This window comes from Salminus brasiliensis, chromosome 1, assembly GCF_030463535.1.
Source record: "Salminus brasiliensis chromosome 1, fSalBra1.hap2, whole genome shotgun sequence".
Taxonomy (NCBI): domain Eukaryota; kingdom Metazoa; phylum Chordata; class Actinopteri; order Characiformes; family Bryconidae; genus Salminus; species Salminus brasiliensis.
This window is the reverse complement of record NC_132878.1, coordinates 50,117,375-50,142,815: the sequence shown is the minus strand read 5'-3', so window position 1 is coordinate 50,142,815 and position 25,441 is coordinate 50,117,375. Positions and strand designations below refer to the sequence as shown.

At 43.0% G+C, this 25,441-nt stretch overlaps 1 protein-coding gene across 4 annotated transcripts in view; it reads left to right on the top strand.

Annotated features, from left to right (window-relative positions):
• Positions 1-25,441, top strand: part of pde4dip (phosphodiesterase 4D interacting protein) — a 96,144-nt gene that overhangs the window by 50,060 nt on the left and 20,643 nt on the right. For 3 of the 4 annotated variants that reach the window (XM_072681589.1, XM_072681580.1, XM_072681595.1), the window contains exons 1-20: positions 9,858-11,696; positions 12,242-12,379; positions 12,627-12,746; positions 13,127-13,219; positions 13,499-13,708; positions 13,814-13,972; positions 14,057-14,161; positions 14,544-14,681; positions 14,781-14,960; positions 15,422-15,616; positions 15,927-16,220; positions 16,304-16,423; positions 16,761-16,827; positions 20,357-20,466; positions 21,025-21,206; positions 21,451-21,694; positions 21,932-22,103; positions 22,308-22,424; positions 22,677-23,088; positions 24,455-24,690. In XM_072681589.1, coding sequence (XP_072537690.1) covers positions 10,455-11,696; positions 12,242-12,379; positions 12,627-12,746; positions 13,127-13,219; positions 13,499-13,708; positions 13,814-13,972; positions 14,057-14,161; positions 14,544-14,681; positions 14,781-14,960; positions 15,422-15,616; positions 15,927-16,220; positions 16,304-16,423; positions 16,761-16,827; positions 20,357-20,466; positions 21,025-21,206; positions 21,451-21,694; positions 21,932-22,103; positions 22,308-22,424; positions 22,677-23,088; positions 24,455-24,690 — 4,534 coding nt within the window. In that variant the 5' untranslated portion in view covers positions 9,858-10,454. Of the gene's footprint in view, positions 1-786; positions 864-3,615; positions 3,740-3,897; positions 4,044-4,495; positions 4,653-6,493; positions 6,548-9,857; positions 11,697-12,241; positions 12,380-12,626; positions 12,747-13,126; positions 13,220-13,498; positions 13,709-13,813; positions 13,973-14,056; positions 14,162-14,543; positions 14,682-14,780; positions 14,961-15,421; positions 15,617-15,926; positions 16,221-16,303; positions 16,424-16,760; positions 16,828-20,356; positions 20,467-21,024; positions 21,207-21,450; positions 21,695-21,931; positions 22,104-22,307; positions 22,425-22,676; positions 23,089-24,454; positions 24,691-25,441 lie in introns of those variants that run through there. The other variant, XM_072681605.1, reaches the window with a different exon arrangement.

The window sequence follows — 25,441 nt, the reverse complement described above, 5'->3', positions numbered from 1 at the left end:
AGAGGTCAGTGGAGAATGTCCAGACTGGTTCAAGCTAATAGTAGTAGGGCTACAGTAACTCAGATAACCACTCTGTACATTTGTACAACAGTAGGCTTTTGGGGCTACAAAAGCAGAGGACTACGTTGAGTTCCAGTTTCAGCCAAGAACAGAAAACTGAGGCTGCAGTGGAATCAAATCACCAAAACTAGACAGGTCAAGAAATGTAGCATGGCCTGATGAATCTGGATTTCTGCTGATGTTCACAGAGGGTAGAGTCAACAGTCCAGGCTGGTGGAAGTGGTGTAATAGTGTGGGGAATGGTTTCTCTTTGGGCTGTTAATACCAATCAATCACTTTTGCTAACCGTGTGTATCCCTTCATGGCCCCAGTTTACTTCTAATCTTCCAATGGCTACTTTCAGCATGATAATATACACCATGTCACAAAGCAAAAGTGGTCTGGTTTTATGAGCATGGCAGTGAGTTCAGTGTACTTCAGTATCTTTCCTAGTGAAAATTATTATGTAAAAATAAATTATGACTGTTTTTGGTATGTAGAACCACATAAACAACATATGTGGACCTGTAGAATAAACCAAAATATATGCAATAGAAATTGTAAGTTGCAATTGCAATAGTTAGGTAATAGATTACCAATTTCTGAAAGCAGCTGACAATTGGGACCATGTTAAAGATGTCAGATTAATGTTGTACTACAAACATGTGTTTATTAAAATATACACTTAACATAACTGAATCTACTGTGTTAGAAATGTAAGACACCTTTTTTATTTTTCCCTTATAGAACATTGAGCTGAAGGTGGAGGTGGAGAGTTTGAAGCAGGAGCTACAAGAGAGACAACAGCAGCTGGACAAGGCCCTGTAAGTGCTGTTGAATCTGTGGGTCTTACGTTAATCACACATTACACATGTTATTTATTTAGCATATTATAAGTATATGTGGTTAGTCTATGCAGTGCATTAAATCAACACATTGAGGAGTACTGTTCTCATATAGTCAATGTCCTAAGCCTTAATATCTCCACTGTCCTTGTTTACCTGACTATTTGTTTATGCCACGACCCACACGTAGATGCAGTGGTTGTTCTGTGACCCACCAAGTACTATGAATAAAATACTGGCATTAAATGTGTGACGTACTCATCACTCTTGACTGATGGGAGAGTTGCGGATTTCAATTGTCCAGACACTGCAGTGAAAGCAGTATGGAAACACTGTCTGAGACAGCAATAGTCTGCATATGGCCAAATTCCTATTTTCTCCAGTCTAGTGAGCAGCCCGCACTCAGCTTCTCAGGGTCCTGGACTCTCTCTAGCTCTCTCTCTCTCTCTCAGCATGCTTAGCTGTTTCCCAAAGACACGTTAGCAGTGACCCTGCTGAACTGACAGATAGAAAAGGCTGGTGAATACTGCCAGACCTTTATCAGATACTAGACGTGCTACAGTGAAGTGGAATGCCCTGTAACCTGTGAAACACGTACACAGTCCAACACTCAAGCCCCATTTTTACTTAAAATGTTTATTTATTTAAAGAAATGTTAATTATTTATTTTACAACCTTTAATGTACCTTTGCTTTATTTAGTTAATTTGTTTGACTTTTAATGTACTTTTTAAAGTAAATAATAAAAACTTAATTTAATAATTATCTTAATAAAGTTAATTTAAAAAAAATAAATTATTCATTTTCACAACTCAAAACTTTTTTTGTTTTTGTTTGCTTTAAAAATTAAACTTTTTTTTAAAGAAACAAAGGCAGAGACATGCAGGATATTTATTAATAAATGAAAATAAAACAAAACAAGCACTAGGATTATCACAGAATGGTAAGAAACACACGGAAACAGGCCAAGTCAACAACCCATAAAAGCAACATGCACATGCACAAGACCAGACAAAGGAAGGCTGACACACAGGGGTACTTGGAGACTAACAAGGGAGTCATGAGGAACACCTGGAACTAACAATGGGGCGCGGTTACAAAGGAGACACAGGTGGAAACACAAATGGACAGGTGGGGCTAGGACAGAAGGAGCACATGGCAACACAAAACAGAGGCAGTCATGACAGAACAGGAGCAGGCATGACATGTTGATTTTCTTCTAGTTTTACTACAAAGACAGTTTTACTACAGACTTTCTACATACATACACACCTGCAGAATAACTGGCTGTCCATCATTCTCTCTGAAGTGTTGACCTTCTCTAATGCTTTTAACCACTATGACCACAGAGGGGCTGCTCACAAGCTGTCAGAATCAGACACCCTACAGCTCTGTTTTCTGAGTTGCTCCTGGAAATGACTTAAACACATACAAATGGATCCATTGGACTTAACACGATTGCCTTTCAATGTCTCTACGTCCTCATGTAATCCCGCAGTAATTGCAGGGTTGTAAAAGTGCTTGTTGCTATGTTACGTTTCCAATATACTCTGCATGAAGCACCACTGATGCTGCTGCTGGCAAAGCTACAGCCAGAAAACTCCCAGTCACAATCAGAATTCCCCCTCTGATTTCCCACTATTAGACCTAAGTGTTAAAGCCGAGCTCCATTTCTGATCTCATCTTCTCGCCTGCGGTCAAGCTAAATTACACACCCACAGCCCATGATTACTCATAATGATGTAGTGGCTGATCTGAGACAATAGGTCCAACAGGCGTTGCGTCTCTCTGTCCTAATGGATGTTCTGGGAAATAGTCCCAGAGGTGCTGTTCTGCTCTCTGGTTTAAAATGCTGACAGAAGGGTCAGGACTGCGGGAGTTGTATGGGAGCGGTCAGCAGCAGGTCTGGAGAAGCAGTTAGGCGCAGCGCCGAAGGCCCGCTTTTCAGGCTGAAAAGTGAGTGTTGAGTGAGAAGCAGTCACACATACACACACTCAGAAACACAGAGAGAAACCTCAACCATCGATAACCTCCCACTGGAGGCAAGGGCAAAGCCATGGAGTCATGGAGCTGCAGTTCTGCTTTTGCCCAATAATGAAATTCAAGCCCAGATTTAGTCAGGCCAAGACAAGTTTGGTGTCTGAAATGTCTTTAGGTTAGCAGTGGAGCTGCACGGCTAATGTAGCTAACAAGTACTGGTGCTTTTGTAAACGGCCTAGGTTGTTTTCAGTCCGATGTGATCCTGTGTTTTCTGTTGCCAAGATAGCAATAAGTCAGAAATTGACCTGAACACACCTCATGTCAAGACCACTCGGTGCAGATATATTCGCAAGCACCGTTGCTATTTAAACAACGCAGGCGAAAGGATGTGAAAATAGACTGTTGGCGGGTTGTAAGATATACAGCACTGGTGTTTGTACAGTAGCTTGTACATGATGATTTAGATGTTTATCTGAAAGATAAGGGTTCTTAAGTAAAGGTAATGTTCAGGACAGGACCATGACAACCCGAAGAACCATTTACATGCTAAAAATGTTCTTCAAACACAAGGGCCGAGTCTCATCATGTTTCATCATCGAATATTTAGAACAAAAACGTATGAATTGTTAAGATTAAAATAACAATACTTTTGTCAGATAGAGAAAGATAATACCTTCATGCTAACAACACCCCAGTAACCCTTTCTTAGCAACAATACTTAATGAGAGTCCTCTAATTGTCTGATCTTGTAGGACGACAGCAGAAAGCCTAACCAATCAGAATGAAGTGGAGGTGCAACGGCGCTGTGAGGAGAGGCAGCAAGATGTCAGCCACATGCAGGAGATTCTTGAGACCAAGATCCAGCTACTGCAGGAGGTACGCAAAGCACACACAAGCTACAGTCATTTCCAATGCAGTCATCCAGTTCAGTTTCTTTTCTATATAAGCAAACGCTTCCAATGATGTAGATGTGGAACCTTACGAGCCCAAAGCGTCTGGTGTGACTGGTTGTGTGGTTGTGGTCTGGTCATCAGGAGGCTCACCTTGCCCGAAGTGAAGCTGAGAAGATGGCCGCCCTGGCTAACTCCGAGTCGCAGCGCTACGTGGCTCTAGAGAGGATAATGATGGAGGCTAAAGATGCTGAGAAGGCTGGAGAGGAAACACTGGCAGAAAATGAAAGGTAGGGATTTGTAACTGACAGCCATGTAAAAATACAGAAAGGCTTCAAGCACTTAATGGCCACATTATTAGAAACACCTTGTAGCTCCAACTTGCTGTTGGTGTACAGTTAGAGTAGCTACATAATTTGTGCGAGTCATTCTTTAGCCCTTCATCAGTGGTCAGTTTCTAACCACAGAAACGCTTCTAAGCGTGATACTCTGAAAACTGTGCCATATGCACTAGACCACCTCCGCGTCCTGTGTTGAGAATGGTTCACCACAATAATACCTGGTCAGTGGTGGTCCTGCTGTCAGAAACTGACCACTGATTAATGGTGTTATGAGTGGCTGCCAAAGTTCTGGGCTACATTCAGTATTTATACTCCGGTATAGTTGACCCAGCAGCTCATAAATTGGGCAGTGAGTGGAAGTGCAAGATCTATCTCTCTATATATCTCTCTCTGTCTCACAGGCTGATAGAGGAGCTGAGTGCATCTTTGCGCAGTAGAGAGGAGGAGGTGGTGTCTCTGAATGAGGAGAGATGCTCCCTTACTCACAGAGTGGCTCAGCTGGAGGAACAACTGCAGGTCATGAGCAAGTCTCTGCAGCAGAAAGAAGGGGATGCAAAGGTATATATACTACCATCTCGGTGAACTACAGTACCCATAATGCTGCGAGTGAAACTGTCTGATAATCATATTTAGCATAGTGTGCACCAGGATATGGAGAGGGTACTCTCTGTGTATAAATCTGGGTTTTAATAAATGGTTCTTTGACTCTTTACAATGCATTTACATCTACAAAATGCTTTCCACCATCGTGAGGAACCCTTTAACCAGGCACATAACCATTAAACATTAACTGGTCTTATAAGTAGTAAACATTTGACTTTGGTTAGGGTGGAAAATGCCCAGATACAGTATTAAACTATTATAAACGCTGTTATTTTTGCCTGTGAACAAAAGTTTGTTTTTGAGGGAATGAACACCGGACAGATGAGATGGTAAAAGTGGGCGGGCTAGCATTTTGCTTTTAGCCTAGCATGGATATTTACTTGCTTCTTCGGCTTTTGCATCCTCAAGACCCCTCTGAACCCACAAGGCCTGGTTGGCGTAGCAACATGTTTTCCGATATCTAGAGTCTGGCCATGATTTTCTGCTTGTCTCAGAAAACTGAGCAAGTAACAAATGCCACATTTTCCTGAAGCTAGGCTTTCACTAGTTAACTGGTGTATGTAAGTTGCAGAGGTATATATGAATAAAGTCAAGTCTGTTAAATTGATGCATTTTACAGTTCTTTTCTGTAAAGAAAAGAGGGAGACAGAGTGTCTCTTCCATATTTTCGAATCCTAGCCAAGGTACGTACAGTTTTCCATTCTAGTCTGGCAAGATGGAGTTCTTAATTCCACTGTGTTGACTCTCTTGACATATTAGAAACGACAGCGACGGAAACTGAGCTGATTATGTGTTGGAGTTGTAGCTGTTGTTTACTAAAAGTTCTGCAATAAAAAAGAGAGAAGACGTTAGAAGGAGAGGAGAGTCTATATGGACATTAAACTGAGGCAGAAGAAGGGTGAATTTTCTCTGCTTGTCCGGCCACAGAGAGACATGGACAAGGAAAAGCTGGTACTTGCAGGTACAAGCCATGACCCATGTTTATCCATTTAGAAGTGACGGTGAAGGCGGAAATACAATGCTACCATGCTACCATTTCTGGGGAGGTGCTTGTCAGGCTACAACGTATTGGCCTTTAGACATGCAGTCAGCACAATGCTGATTAGCATACATGAGCTTCCATTATTTGCTATCTAATATCTTTGCGCCAGAGGATTGAAGATCATCACTGTCACATTTCATGCCTTTTGAAACCACCAGCTGCCCTTTGTATTGTACAAACATTCATGGCCTGCTTATATTTATCACCAGCACAGGCCCACATGTTGCTTTATAAATCACTTTCCGTCTGCAGAGATGGCAGCGTGTGCCAGTGATGGAGCTGCTGATAATATGAGCCGGCACGTGAGACATGACTGTACTGTATCTCAGGCAGCCTGCTTACAGTCCAACATCAAACCGGGTCATTCCAGCTCTGCCTCGGGCCCTCTATTGAGCCAAATGGCCACAGAGGTTCAGATATCCGACTGTATTTATAAACAGACACGCGCACACGCCATTATATGTAGGTCAGTGGGCGCCATGGCACATGCAAACCTTCTGCAGTGTTTTTCCACACGAGTTTATACTGTATATAGTCTTTGTGTAAATCAGCAATGCATTATGGGTCATTTTGTTTTCCAGGCAAACTAAGGCACATAAACTTGGTATTGTTCTAGTAAATAAATTGTAGTTGTTGAAAACTTTATAAACAGTGATTATATATGACTCGGGAGGGCAAGTGGTCTGACAGTATGCAGAAAGTCTCTTCCCCTGCATTGTATGCAATAAGCAGAGCTCTCTAAATCTGTTTGTAGAGCCTACAAGAAGACCTGGGTCTTGGGAAGACTCGCAAGCAACTTGAAATGCAGGTAAGAGAAATCATTTGTTTCTTCACTTAGTGACTGTTCTGTATCTCTCAGCTTGTCCAGAAATGCATCTGTAAATCATGTCCTTTAGTGGTGGCTCAAAGTGCGAATTTCACTTGCCGACTGTTGGGGGAGCCCAGGAGCAAGAAATGCCAATTCTCCATAATGCACAGCAGTACAATAAAACTTTGTACCCATCCATAACAGTAAACCCACAAACACCTTTAGTGGTGGGCAGCCATCACCGTCAGCCCAGGGATCAGTTAGGGGTTAGGTGCTTTACTCAGGAGTAGTTAAGTAATCAAAATAGAGGGAGGAGAAATAGCTGTTCCTTCACCTCTCCTACCACCACTTTCTTTTTGCCGGCCCAGGGGATTGAACCAGCAATGTCCTAATCAAACCAAGCCCACTTCTCTAACCTTTAGGCCCCTGCTGCCAATCTATTATTGTTATAATGCTATTTGGGTATTGGGTCATACATACATACATACCCACTCACACATGCAAAACATGTTTAAACAGCTCCGGAAAACATTAAAAAACCACTCTACATGATGAGTTTCTCTGGTTTTACTATTTATAGGCAATGTGTTTAGGGAAATGAACATTTGTGTTGTATTTCATAAACCATAGACAACATTTCCCCTAAATTCCAAATAAAAATATTTGCTATTTAGAGCATTTATTTGCAGAACTGCTTAAAAACAACTGCTCAGATAACACAAAGAAATGATTATAATACTTATGTTGCAAGGAAGTTATTATTGAAATTTAAACACAGTATTAATACCAATATTTGAACTTTGAGAGCATTCAGAAATCACTACAGTAAAATAACCTTGCCTGCCAATCACAGCTTTCCTGTTTTGGCAGTCTCTCCACTATTCTTTCACATTGCTGTTGGGTGACTTTATGCCATTCATAGTTTGCAAATTCAGGTACCTCAGCTTTGTTTGATGAAATGCCTATAATACAATGGCTGCCATACACGTAGAGATGCAAATTAAAGACAAAAAATTAAGATTGCTGTTGTCTTGTTCATTTGTTATTAATGCGTACAAGGGTAAGTGGCATGGAACATGCGGCATTTGAGAAAGCAAGGGAACATTGAGACTCAAGGTAGAGTATTTGTGTCAGGGTCAGGGTCAAGGATCATCAGCAGTGAGAGAGAGACACCTAGTGGAGATGTTCTTTCAAAACAAGCTCAGTCACACACACAAACAGGGTCCCAGACTTGATTGACAGCTGATGTAATGCTGTGCTTAAAGTTTTCTTCTGACTGGTTGTGCAAAATGACAGCATATATTTATAAAATCTTTTACAAAGAGGATTCGAGAGTGAAAGAGTTATCTGTACAGTATGTATTTCAACTGTTTAGCTTACCTATGAGTAACATTTCCACTCTTTCGTGAACTATATTTCATTTGCTTTTCAAACATTCTGCTCTTACCGGTTAGGCCATCTCAGTTCAGGCACACGAGGGGAAATACAGCTCAGTCGAAACCGCCAGTGAATTTCTGTCTTGTGAGGCCGTAAACAGTGACCTAATGCTAGTAAAAGCCGCTGCTACATTTGCCTGATTAGGATAAATAGGTTTTTGATTAGGGGCCATTTATGACTGAGCGCTGTTATGACATCCCGTCTCTTTTGTCTAATACCCGGAGGCTCTTCGGGTAACAAATTCACGTAGGGACACCAAACAAACCTCCCGAACGTCCAAACATTCCTCAAAAACAAATGGGTTCTTGCCGTCTTTTATCAATGGTCGACATGTTTCACCAGGCCGTGTGTGTTTGCTTTGTCAGAAATGGATGTGCGTGCTGTTGGCAGCGGTGTCAATGGGGCTGGCGATAATGAAGTCATTTGTGTGCTGAAGAGAGCTCGAACTGTTGAGCATGAATCAGTCTTCTTGTGGGGAGCGATATAAATGCTGGGTTGGGCCTAAATGAAAGACTTCCAGGGATATTTAGAACCAGGCTGCAGCAGTTTTAAGAAGAGTGCGGATTTCCATAAATCAGCACCTATTATTATAGTGATGATGATAATAATAATGATGATGATGCTTACTGCCCAGGCCTATTTCTTGCTGTACGTAATTAAAGCGGCCACCTAGAGCCTCTGAGCTACTGTGAGTATTAGATTTTTTCAGTCAGTCAGAAAAACTCTATGTTTATAGCTGTAGTTATATTGGAAGGGTTCGGTTTCCAAACACATTAAATTAATACTTAAGAAGCATATTAAAAGCATGTTGCATTACGATCAGCACTTTTATTAGAGTATTAAAATGTAAAAAATTCTGCATTATATGTGATGGTTGATGAAGTGCACAGTGGAACAACACTACCTTCCCTGTTTCAGACTAGGGTTCAACTCCCTGTCTGGGCAAGCACACCACACTGCACATTAGGAGTCCTTGGGCAAGACTCCACTACACTCTCCTATCGAGTCACTCTGGATAAGACGTCAGCCGGACGCTGTTAACGTACACCAGATGTTATTCTATTCTGACCTATTTATATTCAAAATGATTACAAATACATATTTAACATTTTGTAGTGGCAAATGTACTCGGCATGTGTTTGATTTTTATTAGTTCAAAGTTAAAGACATATTTATGAATATAGGGGGCGAGAGGAATGCTTGCCCAGCCATCCCAAAATTGCCCCTCCCAACCAATAAATAAAAAATAAATACATAAAAAGCAATAAAATACTACTACTACTACTAAAATAAATAAATAAATTAATAATAAAATTGACATTAATAATAATAAAAGTTCACATTCTGCTCTTGACCTCAGCGACCTCATACAGGTTTGATCTTAGTCCCAACAACAGCATTTCTCAGCCCCCCTACTGCTTACACTGTTTTCTAAGGACGTCGCCAAGTTTTGGATTAAGAAAATACGAGTTTCCTTGTGAAACGAATAAACCGAGTGGCATAACAAACGCACTTTCACTTCTGTGTGTGAGGAGGAAGCACTGCTGTACACTCTCTGCTCTGGAATCAGCGCCATTCCCGTTTCCCTCTGGTCATCAACGCGGAAAGTCTGGATCCAGATCAGCAGCAGCGGTTTCAGTGCGAGCCGTACCAAAGCCGCCCCGCAAAGGGGGGGGGGGGGGGGGACACAGACCACAAGTATACCGGTTGTTTTTACATGTGGCATTTAAATGTAATATTGGTAAACTTGACATGTTTAAACGTAGTTTCGTCATTTAAAAAAATGCAAACGACATTATTTATATGTGAGCGACTGTATTCTGGAGGGCACACTGGAGTTGTCCGCCCCTCTTGTGCTAATGGTACGGTCCGCTTTCCTGCGTTCTCGCCGGCGTTGCCACATCGCTCGGTCCGTTATCCTCACAGAGGGATTTAGCCAAAAGACACAATCGCCCCACGAGCGCGTGTAATGATGTAAAATGAAGAAAGCGACTAAAAGGACGACCTCGGGTGCGATTAAAGACGGCTTTGAGAGATGACATCTCGCGTTTGACTGGGGTCGCAGCGTGGGATTCAACGTGTCATGTCGGCGCGAGCGCGATGGTCGTACTCGCGCAACATGAAGTTGTCGCGAGAGGACAATAAATAACATTTTTGTGCGGTGCTGAACTGCAGCTGGGACCGAGGTTCACATCAGTCCAGGATGACGTGGATCTGAGAAGGACATCGAGGTTTGCCACTGTTGGCTGGTTGTGCTCCATTGATGCTCACCTACAAGTGAACTGATCTTTAGTCTTTTCATTATATAAGCTGCTTGGCCTGAGTATGCTCAATTACATATCCTCTTTGGCTCTAACACATCTTCCTTTCTCTGGCATGGAGAAATAAGAAACGCGTCAGACTCAGATCACAGACCCGAATCTCTAAGTGCGGGTCACTCAATAGGACCCTGCATCTTTCCACTGCTGTAATGCTGGACTCAAAAACCAAAGACCTGTGCCGTATCTGCGCCCGGGAGCTGTACGGTAACCAGCGGAGATGGATCTTCCACCCGGCAGCCAAGCTGAGCCTCCAGGTTCTGCTGTCACACGTGCTGGGTAGGGAGCTGACCCGGGACGGGCGTGGAGAGTTTGCTTGCAGCAAGTGCGCCTTCATGCTGGACCGCATGTACCGCTTCGATACAGTGATCGCCCGTGTAGAGGCACTCTCCATCGAGCGCATGCAGAAGCTTCTCCTGGAGAAGGACCGGCTTCGCCAGTGCATCGGTGGACTCTACCGCAAGAATAACGCTGCCGACTGTGGTGCCGGAGTGGCCGGTGGTGGGCCCGCAGAGGCCTCGGTTGTGGACATATCTGGCTTGTCTGATTCTAAATACGGCTCACTGATAGAGGAGGACCTGACGTACTCTGTGTATGAGTCTTGGGCTGAGCAGGAATCTCTTGATCCACACCAGCCTCCCATTCATCTCCAACACCAGTGCCATGCTGGGTCAGAAGCCGGCTCAGCACTGCGCACCAGGAAGTGCCGGGGATGCGCTGCGTTGCGGGTGGCCGACTCTGACTATGAAGCCGTCTGTAAGGTGCCAAGGAAAGTAGGCAGAAGCACCTCATGTGGACCCTCTGCCCGAAGTTCTGCCAGCATTCTGAGCTGCACAGACGAAGCCTGCTCTGGGCCAGCCTCAGTGCCTCCAGAGCCGGAACCTCAGTCGACAAGCCTGACAGAGATCATTGAACACACACAGGCCTGTGAGGCAGAGAACAGCAGTCTCAGTCCAGCATCGTCCGCAGAGTCACTGGACACTGCAGTTGATGTGAGTCTGCCCTGCCCTGCAATCCATGTGGACCTCATGCAGGCGGACATGGAAGAGGAGAAGGTCATTGTCCAGAGGCCTGAAACTGAGCACAACCCCAGAGCTGGCTGTGGAGGCGGGCTAGAGCTTGCTCTCAGCCTGCTCAAGAGTTTTGAGTGCCGTCCAGTTCAGGTGCCCCGAGGCAGCCGACTGCCTGTGCCCATCAGACCTGTTGCCACTCTCCAGGGAGAGCCTCTCGCTTTCCTTCAAGTTCCTCAAGGGGGAACAGACTGTTCTTTCTCCCCCCAAACTGTTGGCATGGCTTCTCCTGGCCTCCCGCAGGAAGTGCATCTGGACCTGGCGGAGATGGAGGAGCTCTGGGTGGATGATTATGTGCAGTGTAGGCCTCTTGGCCTTCAGAAGGTAGAGGAGAAGATTTGGAGATGCCGTGTCAATGTCAATCAGTGATTCTGATTGGTCAGGAATCAGTTCAGATCAGTAATTATTTTGAGTTTTCAATTCATCTCTGGGTAGGATCCCACATGATGCTTTGATCAGCATTCTCTTAGCAACACTTTCACAGTCATAGCAACTGTTGTTGTAGGCAACCGTACCTCCTGCTAAAAGGCAGTCCTCAGAGGAATCTTCCCTTCCCACGACATCAAAAAACAGACACACAGGACCAACGGTGCATAGGGGATTAGGACAGCTTAATACACACATGTTTTCAAAAATATTGGTATATGTACTTTAGGAAGCCAAAGGAAAGAGAAAACTGTCATAACATGACAAAGGTGATTCAAACTGAAAACGAAAAACAAGGAAATGAACGGCATGTCGCCCTGGAAAAAGAGACTTCCTCAGGAAGTTGTAGAGAGTGGCCAGAGTCCGTATCAGTTGTGTATGTTATAGCTACTTGTACAGCAGTTTCATATATAGAGAGAAATAAGTGTGTTTGTGCTTTTCAGAAGCTCATCGGGGAACAGCAGGCTCAGCTGGTGCAGTACGAAAACGCAGCGGGTCAGTGTGTGAATGAGCTGCAAAAGGCCCAGCTTCAGGTCCAGTCCCTCCAGACCAAGATCAAAGAAAGTGAAGTGAGCAACAAGGTAACATTCACTCTACAGTGCCCTTCAAGCCATATATATATATATATATATATATTTTAGCTTATCACTATTTCCACTGCTTTTCACCCGTGTCTTTCTGCTGTTTTACTTTTCTGTTGCTATGGAGTTGCAATGTATTGCTGTTTGCTTTGCTCATTGCCATGGAAATACATTGTCTAAGCACAGGAGGTATGATGTCAGTACGCTGTTGAGCTTTGTGTGTGTGTGTGTGTGTGTGTGTGTGTAGAAGTTGCAGCAGAGACTTTCCGAGATGGAGTGTGAACTGCGCTCTGTTCGGGAGGCAGCGCATGGGCAGGAGAGAACTATCCAGACCCTGAGTGACTCTCTTAACACCAAGGACATTGAGGTGTGTTGAGCTCAGACACCAGTATATCCTCTGTATATCACGTGTGAGGTTGTCATAAGTCAACTACTCCACTAAGTTAAATGATCTCTAGAAATGATTCAGTGTCAATGCTTAAGAGTTGTGTCCCAATAATTATGTCCATATAGTTTCCATTAATTATTTTTTCTCCTAATAAAGTATTTTTGAAACCTTTTGAAAGGTGGATCATTTTGGCTTATTAATATTTAGTCATGTCCAGACATAAACTCTCAGGTTGTTAATGCTGTTAGTGCTGTATTGACTCAATAGAGGTGTATCAATCAGTACTAAGTTAATAATAAGATACTTGTGTTTATGCAAATATAATATTTATTGAGAAACTGCTCATTTTGTTTTACTAGGTTGCTGATCTCCAACAGCTCATGATGGAGCAGAAGGAACTTTTATGCTCTCTGAAGCAGCAGAACCAGCGACACCAACTGCAGCAGCTTCAGGTAAGACCCTTTCTCTCCTATTCTCCTATATACACATCCCCAACGATTAGTCTTTAAAATGATCAGTAGCTTAAATTAATACATCATATAGTGATTCAAAATCATATGGTGGCTGAGGTTTGTGGCTTTAGTCTTGCACTGAAGCTATGAGACCTATGTAGCTAACTAGAAATGGAAGCCTACATGTCAGCAATTAACACTGTGACATCCACATTATACCTAAATCTACATCCAAACACACCCTGAGCATGTGTCTTTTCTGTCCCACCGTGTGTGTAGATGTCTGGAGCAGCACCTGGCCGACTGCAGAATGAGTTGCTGGAGCTCCAGGCTTCTCTCTTCTCAGCCCAGCTGGAACTGCAGGACCTTCAAAGAAGTCAGCGCAATGCCCAGCAGAGAGAAAATGACCTGAACCATGCCAATCAGCGCCTGCTCACTGATCTCCAGAGGACACTACATCAGCGCCAGGAGACTGAGAAATACAACCAAGTTAGTGTTGAAAAAAAAAAGCTATTAGTTAAAGAAATGATTTGTTTCCCTCATGTCTTTATCGGCGTGTGAAATGATGAGTGACTGTGGGTTGGTCTCTCGCAGGAACTGCTTGTAGCTCTTCAGAAAACACGCTCTGACCTAGAGGAGATGGAGGAGAGGTGGAAAGAGGGACTGAGGGAGAAGGAGAAAGAAGTGGAGGAAAAAGAGAGGGGCATCCGACAACTAAAGACCACACTACAGCACAAAGGGCATCTCTTAGATGTGAGGGACAAACACAGATTAGATGTGTAATCAAATCGGGCACATTGTTTTTGTAAAACTCACATAATCATTAAATGTGTGCAGGAATACAGCGAGCTGCTGAATGGACAAAAAGAGCCTGGTGGAAACAGAGACGTCGTCATTCACAAACTCAAACAGCGCATTCAGGAGAGAGACCGAGCACTGGAGGTAAACCCTCATGAACAAAAATGCATGACACATGAACAAACTGGACTAATTTCCAGCCTCTTTTACAAGTAAACAGACTGTTTCTGTTACTGCACCTTTAAGATGGATAGAAGATAAACATCATCTGATTGGCTGCCCTGTATTGTGCCTCATTTAATAAGCACTCAGAGCTGAAACACACCTGAGAACTGAATGGGCATATGAATGGGTGGGGCTAAACTGCAGTTGACTGAGTAGGTGGCATGGGCATGGTTTTCTTTAAAGGACCATACCAGCTTGTGAAATATTGGCACACTACATTTCATTGCAAAGATAGCATCATTTTTTTATGAATTACAATAGGAATGAATGCACATTCTAACTGTTGTTTCATTTCTCCAAGCGTGCTGTGGATGAAAGGTTTGTGTGCGTGGAGCAGAAGGTGGACGAAATACGCAAACTGCAGCTGGTCCTCCGAGAGAAAGAGAGAGACATGGAGAAACTGCACTGTGTGCTGTCCAGCAATGAGGAAACCATCACGGTATGAGTTCATTAATGCACATTAATGCACCCAGATACTTGACAACTAGTATGTGAATGTTATTTGAACATGGTGTGTATTTGTCTCTTTGTGTGTTAGAGTTTGGAGGCACTGGTGCGAGGTAAGGCTCTAGAGCTGGAGCAGGTGAGTGAGGCCTGGAGATGCAGCCAGCGGATTCAGCTTGAGGGCGAGGACACACACACCCGCAGCCTGAGAGAGAGAGACACACTGATCAGCCAGTTCCAGACTGCTCTGCACACGCGCAACAAGGAGGCTGAGGTAAACAATGACATGAGTTTAAGGTGCAGTGATTATATTACAAAACATGTGTCCTGATCCTGTTGTTTTTGCCACCCAATCCGTTTCAAGTACCTTAATGTTGAGTATCAGTCGATAGTGGTCAGATTTAGTTTTTCCTTTAAGCAGTACAACCACACAATATAGGTAAAAGATACTGCTAATTAATGCTGAAATACATTCACTGAGTTATTTAGTTTGGTAGCTGACATTTTTGTAGTGTGTCTACCTTCTTATTATCTAGAATATTTTAAGTCTACAGGTTGCTGATTGAAATTATACATAATTTTTTGCATGTAAGCTTGTAAGCCTAAAAGTTCCCTGTTACATTACGTTTGTTAGCTAATGAGTATCTGTATAAACCAGTTTTAATCAATGTGGAATCAGTGGTGCAAGATCTTAAAGCCCTGTTGAGGCAACTAAATTCACTCTATCTATCTTAGGACCTGACGGCGGCTTTGATAAGTAAAGTGGCACTGGGCTCCAGTGATGTAATGGAGGAGCTGAAGTGTCGCCTGCAGCTCAAGGAGCGGCTGTTCCAGGAGCTGCTGGCAGATCGAAGCCGGCAGACACAGGAGCACCACTCACACGTCCAGGATCTGCTCAACAAAATCCACACCAGGGACCAGTACATCAAGGTAACACATCACCACTGACCTCACACCTACTCATGCTTGACTAGAAATTCAGTTTCTTATACAAAGTAATTTCTCAGATGGTTCAAAAATCCTGTTTACACACTATCCCTTATACCCCAAAGCTTAAAGACACATTATCACTGAGATAATTTCCTTAGTCTTTACAGACATACCTCAATCCACACTGAGTTGGCATGTAATCTCAAAATATACAGTACAATAAACTACAGTATCTCTAATCTGAAGTAAAACACACAGCTAAAGGTACATTTCAGTGACCTCTTGGTTCATCTTAAACTCCATCTCCTAGGATTCAGCAGAGCGTATGGGTCTGGTGATGTCTGAGCAGGTCGGCCGGCTGCAGGAACTGCGGAGGCAGGTGGTGTCAGCAGGAAGTGCACAGCAGAGCAGATTAGAGCATTCTGCAGATGCTCAGAGCCTTCAGGAGGAGCTCCGTCTCATTCTTGCCAGAGAGAAGGAGGCCCAAGGCGAGCTGTCCACTCTACACTCCGCTCTGACCTTCAACCACAACCAGCTCCAGACTCAAGCTTCTGAGTTGGAGGCTTTGAACCGGACCGTGAGCATCAAAGATGAGATCATCAAGGTGTGCACTATTTTGTGCATGTGGGTGTGTTTTTTGTGAGTCACTGCGTTATCTCTGTGTGTTTACCGTTGCATGTTTTTTAGGATTTGCAGATGCAGCTGGTGGAGCCTTCAGATCTTCCACTGGTGGAGAAACTGACTCAGGAACTGCAAGAACTCAGAGAAAGGGATACAGTTCTGGACCCTTCCTGTCCTAAGTTCAAGGTCTGCACATGCACTTAAAGCAGGGGCTGTTTTTCAGTCTGCCATTAAACAGAGTGAGAGGCAGTGGTCAGCGAAGATCTCATGGTCTTTAAGTAATGGTTATTAAGTAAAAACAATTGAAGAGATTGAAGTTGCGGGACAGTGACGATACACTACTACAATGTATACTTCCATGTTTTATAGTTAGCAGCCTCTCATACAGTGTCAGAAACCACCTAAGCAGATCTGTTTAAAGGCAAGTGTGGGATGATTTAGGCATGTGGGACTAAACGTGCATCAGTTGCATTATTTTACTACATAAACCACATATGTATGTTTGTTCCTCCCTCTTCAACAGGTTAGCCTGGGACGTCTGGCATCAATGGAGAGTGAGCAGACAGCCACATCTCAGGCTGAAACTGGAGGTGGGCATGGGCACGGCCTCCTAATTGGGCTGTGATTTGGCCCCCTGTACCGCAGGGGGTGATTGTGTGTTATGCCTGACAAGCCTATAGATACTATTAATTCTATCTGCCAAGACAAAATGTTATGCATGTTCCGTGGTAAACGAAACTGCATCCCTAATCTGAATATGCTTAGTATTTTGTACATTTTTTATTTGGGTTTTTAGCCGGGTAGGGCTCATGTATGTGCTGGATTTTGCATGTAGGTGATGTGATCTTTGCTACATTGGATATTCACTGCCTTTAATGTCGCCTTTATTTTTAAGTGCTTTAATCTTTAACAAGCAACGTCTTATACTGCCTTCTATGTGATTTTCAATTCCAACTAATTTATTTTCTTCTGATAATTTATTACATGTACAAGTATATTATGTTTAGTACATTATTGTGACTCATTTACAAAGACTCTAAGGTGACATGCAGGTTTTCGTAATCAGGAGTGGCCACAAATTAATGTATTGAGACCAAAATGAATATATAGAGGCAAAATAATATATTGAGTTTAATTTATTTTTAAGCAGCATTATGCAAGAACTGGGGAGCATCAAGATACGTATAATTTGGACACACTCTGCACATGCATTCCTGACCATCTTAGAGATACAGAACCGTCACTGAAAGTGAAAGAAGCATGTGGACTGAGGTAGCTGAGTAATATTACCGATTCTAAATTTGAATGGTTTTGCAGCATTTACACAGATATCTAGAAGGGGTTAACAATGATTGAGACACTGCTCCCCCTGTTATAGGTCAGTGGAGCATCAATATGATTTTGAGGCTGCTATTTTAAGATAGAAATGCTGCATAATGCCGCTTTAATATTTGTAATTGTTATCTTGTGGACTCTACAGGCCTCTAGAAACTCTAGAAACTTGGCATCAATATATGAATTTGTGGCCTTATATATATATATATATATATATATATATATATATATATATATATATATATATATATATATATATATATAAGGTTTTTATCCTTGTTAAAATAAACATCATGCCACCTTAGAAGCTTGCTACTACTTAGAAATGTACTAAGCCTTTTGTTTTTGCACTAGAGAGAGAGAAAAATTCGACTTGTGTTTGTGACTGTTTTGTAATTGCACATCTAATTATATTTAAAGGTACACTGACAAAGTAGACTTATTTAGTGTATTCTGAAATATGTGAAACGAATGTGTCTTGGTCACTAATGCTTGTTAGTCCATAATAGTGGATGTACACTAATACGCAACTTATCGGCAAAAGTGCACACACATTACTTACTGTACCTTTAAAACTAGTTTCTGCCGTTGTGTGGGGTCAGTGCCAGCCTTAATCTGGTAAACCTGTTAACCTAAGTGTACTCATGCATGTAAAGTAACAGAAACTGTTGTTGCATGCACATACTTTAGTTTAGTACTGTCCACTTGATGCAATAGCTGTGCTTATCAGAAATTCTCATGGAGGATTATTGATAGAAAGCAATAGTGTTTGTGCAATAGATGTAACCCCTTTAATTTAAATGCATTTGATGTTTCTTGTTCTGCTTTATAATATATTGATTTGTACTGGTTTTGTACTGGTCCTTTGGAAAACAAATGAAAAAAAAAATATATCAATGCAATGAGATTATTTTTTTCTTGGTACACACAAGCACATAGCCCCGACACCATAGTACACTGTGTAAGCTTTTAATGCTGATTTGAGAAAAAGCATCAGACATTCCCATTTAAGTATTTAATAAGTGACTAATATATTTAATAAATACCTGGAATTGTGATTAGACCTCATGTCTGTTTTTGTAGTTTTGTAGTACTTAGTATAAAAAAATGCTAAACCCAGTTTGATCAGAAGCAACCAAACCCCTCTCTTTCTCTGACCCCTCCTCCTCTTCCTCTTTTTCTCTGTATCCCTCTCTTTTCTCCCAGTCATAAGCACAATCACTGTCCATGATCAGTAGAACAACTACACTACACTGCAATCAGGGTTGACTCACTGGGTTGTTCTCATGTTCTCAGAGCTAGTTCTTAAGCCCATCATTGCACTTTTGTTCACGCCCAAAATGAGAGGACGTGTACATGCGTGAAGCCAGTCCCTATACACTAATCAGCCATAACATTAAACCCACTGTGGCTGGTATAGGACTGAGGAAAAATGGTCAAGACATTCTTGGTCCCTGTGTGCAGTGGTTAGTGTCTACCAAAAGGGAAGAGGGTGAAGGAAGGACCACCAGTAAACTGACCACAGGGTCCTGGGTGCCCAAGGCTCATTGATGTGATCCATGGCCCCACCTTACAACTTACAGGAATTAAAGGATCTTCTGCTAACGTCTTGGTGCCACATGACATCTTTAGAGATCTTGTGGAGTCCTTGCCTCAATGATCAGCTTTTTTGGCGGCTCCAGTGGGACGCACACTTAATCGGGCGGTTTAAATATTACGGCTGGTGTATTGGAGTAGCCGTACTATGGACAGCACATTCAGAAAGTCAGTAGTATGAATTCACCAGTCACCTAGTATTTATAGTCAATAAGCACTGATGTGCTTAGAAAGCCACTAGTTGAAAGTGTGACACATATGTGTTCACTTAGCCATTTCCAAACCTCTCCTCCCAGAACAGCAGTACCATGTGTAGTTTCCATCTGTGTTCTTCCAAATGGTTCAAAAGATGGAACTTCCCCTTACTTTTTACTGCACTGATGCCTATTCATTATTACTCTGATGGCGTGCAATGTTCTACAAGCCAAAGCACAATTGTAACATTGCTGGTCTCTGACGCATTGGCCGTGAGACCATTTTAAACAACACTTGCCTCCCCCTCAGGATTTTACTGATTAAAACATGTTAACAAACACAGTTGTTACAACACTTATTACATGCAAGAATAAAAATTATATGCAAGAAAAATAAGCCCCAGAAAGTAAAATGCCAGCTATCTGAAGGAATTAGGACCAGCACCCTATCCCTGGTTTATTCAGGACTTAGCCAACCTGAATCTCACTCCAAGAAAATTGTAAAAGTTGGCAGCTCTAGTTTTAAACAGTTGACTGAAGTAACACACGGATTGATGCTGGCTCTTCAGAGCACTTCATCTAAGTCCACAGCGGCTCTGGTTGTGCAGTAAACAGGCCTTTCACAGTCAGTATCTATGTGCTGGGCACAACCTTATCAAAAGTGGTTTATAACCAGCCTTTTTACCAAAATAGCAAGAAAGAGCAGGAAATACTGTAGATTTTGCCTCTGTTTACCCTCCCTCTTCCTGTCTGTCTGGAAACCTCTCTGAAGCCACGTCTGTCATTATCCTGGGTTTTGGTTGCTTATGTTTTTTTTTTGTCTGAAAGGGAGCACAAGGCTCCCCCAGTGTGTGCTGTGCGCTTCAACCCTGAAGTAAGAGGAGATGCCCTGCTGGGTCATGTTTTCACATCTCCATGGCGATAAATGCCATCGGAGTGTCGTGTCTGTGTGCATGTGTATGTCTGTGCTAACGGCACTCTGATGTCTTTCCAGACTCCCTGTCAGATGAGGAGGATGAGGACGACTGTAACAGTGAGTTTGCAGACAGCACTGAGGAAGAGGAGAACTCCAAACTAACTGCTCAGTCTTTGGCAGTTATGCAGGTATGATATGTGCTGCACACACACAGACACACACACACACACACACACACAGTCATCTTATCTCATTTTATGCTTTTAAGAGGCAAATTCTATCTGCTTTAATCATTAGATTCATTATATCTGTTAGACTTGGGTTATCAATTAAATATTATTATTTATATTTTTTTTATCCAAATTGTCTCTAAAACTGAGTAATTTCCAATTCCCATCCAGTAGCTAGGAATTCCTCATCACACAGTACTATCAGTGCTGGGAGGGTGAAGGCTAGCTGTCAACAAATGTCATCTAGGCACAAACATAACTAATTGAAATGATAATAAAGCATCTCTTCTACTGACCAATGCAAATTTTAAACCATTGCAACATTTAGAATACACAATTTCTGCATATCATGAAGCTGCAAGTGAGAACTAAAGTTGCTGACTGACTTCTAAGGGTTAATTCTGCATATTAAATATGGGAATATATCGTTTTCTACAATATATATTTGTCCCACATGGATGCAATTTCATCTCCCCTCCATTCACCTAGCCATCCTCATCTGTCCTCTCTTCTCAGGCCTGTGAGCAGCATGGAGGCCATGCAGCAAGGCCACTATCCCAGGATGCTGCAGAAGTGGAGGGTCAGGGTCTGGCGGAGGTGAAGCAACTGGTGGAGCAGAAGAGGGCAGTGGAACGGGAGCTGTGGGAGCTTAAGGCTCAGCTGGAGAAAGCTGGCTTCTCCTCTTTCTCTCAGATGAGGTATGCATCCACAGGACACAGTGTATGTTCTACCTAAAGCATCTACACAACCAACTTACTATGAGATTATGTCAAGGATAAGAAGAACCTCACACTTTCCAACCAGCTCTTGGAAACTTTAACCGCTGATGAGTTCCTATTCAAGATGTCGATCAGCACATACTGAGTCTAAGTGGCCTGATTGTACATACCCTTGACTTTCTCTGTTCAGAAAGTGCTGAAATTGTGTGATTTTCTACTATAGGAAAGCATTGTTCAGCCTGCGATCTGAGAATGAGGAGCTCAGGGGCTTGGTGAGAATGACAGAGTCAGAAGAAGGTGGACTCAGAGCATCAGGGGTGCTTCAAAAGAAACCTGTGGAGGATTCCTCCAAACCCACAGTAAAACACCTCACCCCTGGCGCTCATCTCCAGCCTCGCAAGAGTGAAAAGACGTGCTCCAGACCACTCTCCCTTGACCTGCAATCACTGCTGTCCTACTCCACACAGGTAGGGGGTGCTCACAGAAAAGTTAGGACGAGGGTTAGGCTTATAGAATAGTTATGTATCATTGATGTCATGTAATAATTTAAAAAATCTATTAATCCATGTATCTGTCAGATTCAGATTAGGTCAAAAACTGCAAATCAATGGAGAACAAAAAAGCAAAAATGGAGATACAAGGTTTTTACAAGACAGGCATCCTGCTATTGAATAAAAACAACCTGTTTGTGCTTGTGTGTGCAGGTAGAGGGAGCACATAAAGAAGAAGCTGGCCTGAGAGAGTGTACAGTGCACCTGAAGTCAGAGCTGGAGCAGGTGCAGCAGGAGAGCCGAGAGCTACAGGAGAGGCTGATGGTGTCGGAGGCTACCGTGCAGGCCCAGGCTGAGCAGCTTAAAGACTACAGAGAACTGCTCAGTAAGTGCTTACATACTTCTATACTTACCAGGCCTAGTTTCAGTTTTCTTTGGAGAATCTCCGAACAGATTGCTGTGCAGTCTAGGATTAAGTGTCCAGTCCTGTCCAGCGTAAAACCAGCCCTGTATTAATTTTAAATACTACTCACAGTCGTTAGTCATAGTGTATAGTCTGTATTATGAAGTTATGCTGTTCTTCCCTCAGCTGAGACGTCTGTGAAGCAGGTCAGTAAGCAGGTACAGGTAGACCTGCAGGATTTGGGCTACGAGACGTGTGGCCGCAGTGAGAATGAAGCAGAGAGGGACGACACCAGCAGTCCAGGTCAGCTCCTATCTCCATACCAGATTTACTGGGTTTTATTGAGCTGTCATTGTTATGTGTTGCCATTAGGGGGCATCAAAGACTCAGTCAATGTTAGTAGGAAAAGCGTTCATGGATGTGTATAACCACTAGGGGGCATCAAAGAACCCCTAAAACATTACACTATGTCTGCATATGATCACTCTAAACCTTATTTGGTTTAATAATAATAACATTTCTGAAAGTAGATCTAAGCCATTTGTCTGCTTTCAGAATTTGATGATCTGGAGCTGTGCACCTCCCTGTCTTGCCGGGACGGTGCCTCCCAGTGGTGGTCCGGAGCAGCCCCTGCGGGTCGAACACAAGGTGATGTGGTGTTCCTGCAGCAGCTGGTGGAGGATCTGCGGGCGCAGCTGTCCCGCTCACAGGCGCAGGTGCGCAGCCTGCAGACTCGCACCCGGGATACCACGCCCGTCTCCACGCCCCGTAAAGTCAACTGGGGTTTGGAGAGTGGGGCAGAGGAGGACGAAGGCTGGCAGTCATCAGACGGCTGCGGATCACTGCCCCGCCGGCCAAGACCTGACGTGGAGCTGCAGGAGCTGGTAGCTCGTGTGTCTTCTCTAGAGGAGCAGCTGAGGAAGGGCAAAAGTCACACGGAGGAAACCAAAAGCAGTACCTGGCCTGGGTGAGTAGCAGACGATATGTGGATTGCAGTGTATGGGCAAAAATGCACTTAGTATATTCATACTTTGTAAATATAAGTCTACGGCTTTCCTGAAGTTCCACCTTACTTTTGCACAGTTAAAGACTTTAGCCTATTTGTTGTCATGCAGAATTTGAATGAAATCCTGGATTGTGTAATCGCTGGTAGGTATGACACACCATGACTATTATAAAATCCAGAAGGGAAAGGTTAAGAGATGATGAGATGGTGTTCCCCTTCAGACCAGTGTTTTCAAATACTGGTCCTGGAGGATCTCCTGCCCTGCACATCTTAATGTTTGCTCTGCTCCCAACCCACCTGATCAGTTAACAAGCTTTTCCTCAGTTAAATGTCTGAGTACCTGTAAAATTTGCAGGGCAGGGGGTCCTCTAGGGTTGGGAACCATTGCTCTAGAACTTTGTTGAAGTCAGTGTAAATCAGTAATTATAATGCAATTATAATGTACCATGCCATATCAGGGCGAGTTAAGTCGTAGTGGTGGAGGGGGGGAGGTGAAACATAATATTAGGGATTAGCAACCAGATTGAGGCACACTATTAAACTATCAGCCACCTGGGAATGGCTTTTCTGCAGAAAATGCTTTTGTCTAGTGTCTGTATGTGATCTCATCCTGCCTGCTAGTACAAGATGATGTAATGGAAAAATCAGAAGATGTTACAGAGGGGGTAAAATAGTGTCAGCTAGTCGTTTTGTTTTAAAGGAAGGTTATGGAGGAACTGTCTAGTATATTATGAAGCTGAGCTATTGAGTGTAATTGTACACCAGTGTAATTGTAAGGCAGATGCAGCATAAAAAGTCTCAAACTTTCCTCAGATTACTGCATAACAAACCTCCCATTCCATCATTTCACCTTAAAGCAAGTCCACTTTATGGGTAATCACTTTTATTTACACAACATTCACCCAAATAATATCTCTTTATAGCCACACAGACTAAGAGGATAGAATAATCCCTTTCAGGCACAATTTACTGGCTGGTTTGACAGACCCAGAGCTGACATATTGTAGCCCTGGAGTTGCCCCGGTAAAGCCATTGGGTGTTAGTAATTTAGGGTCATGTCAGCTGTGGTTAAATGGAGGAAGGGTGTAGATGTCCACTCTGCAAGCAGGATTGTTGTATGACCATGCTATCCCTGGCCAGGGATTCTATGCATATTAGCTGTCTGAATAATTCAAAATCCACTGACCCTCCAACTATTGTTAGCTGAAGGAGGAATTTGTCATTTGCGGTGTAAAAGAACCAGACAGTAGAACAGAGATAAACAAACGCACTAGGCGTAGGTTTTCGAATGTAATGGGCTCCTAAAATCTCTGTCTCTGTATTGCAGTAAGTTTGACGCACTGATTCAAGCTCAGGCTCGGGAGCTGTCTCACCTGCGGCAGCGTATGCGAGAGGGCCGAGGTGTGTGCCACATCTTGAACCAGCACCTGGGGGACACCACCAAGGCCTTCGAGGAGCTTCTGCGGGCCAATGACATCGACTACTACATGGGCCAGAGCTTCAGAGATCAACTGGCTCAGAGCTCCTCACTGGCCCAGAGAGTGGCAGCCAAGATCAGCAGCCGTAAGTAAACACACTTACATTGTTTGGTTGATCAGCAAATATTAAAAACCCATGAGTTTAACAGCATTGGCGGAACTCCCACTGATAAGGCACTGATACAGTGTGTGCAGAATTATTAGACAAGTTGTATTTGAGAGGATTCTTTTTATTATTGAACAACAACTATGTTCTCAATCAACCCAAAAGACTCATAAATATCAAAGCTTAATATTTTTGGATGTTGGAGAGGGTTTTTTTAGATTTGGCTATCTTAGGAGGATCTGTTTGTGCAGGTAACTATTACTGTGCAGAATTATTAGGCAACTTAATAAAAACAAATATATACCCATCTCACTTGTTTATTTTCACCAGGTAAACCAATATAACACAAAATTTAGAAATAAACATTTCTGACATTCAAAAACAAAAACAAAACCAAATCAGTGACCAATATAGCCACCTTTTTTTACAGTGACACTCAAGTCTTCCATCCATAGATTCTGTCAGTTGCTTGATCTGTTTACGATCAACGTTGCGTGCAGCAGACACCACAGCCTCCCAGAGACTGTTCAGAGAGGTGTAAACAGTTGATCCCTCCCTGTAGAGCTCACATTTTATGAGGGACTAAAAGTTTGGCAATTTTTAAGACTGCTGCATCCCTCTGCAAGACCTCTCACAATTTTTGACTTTTCAGAGTCTGTCAAATCTCTCTTCTGACCCATTTTGCCAAAGGAAAGGAAGTTGCCTAATAATTAAGCACACCTTATATAGG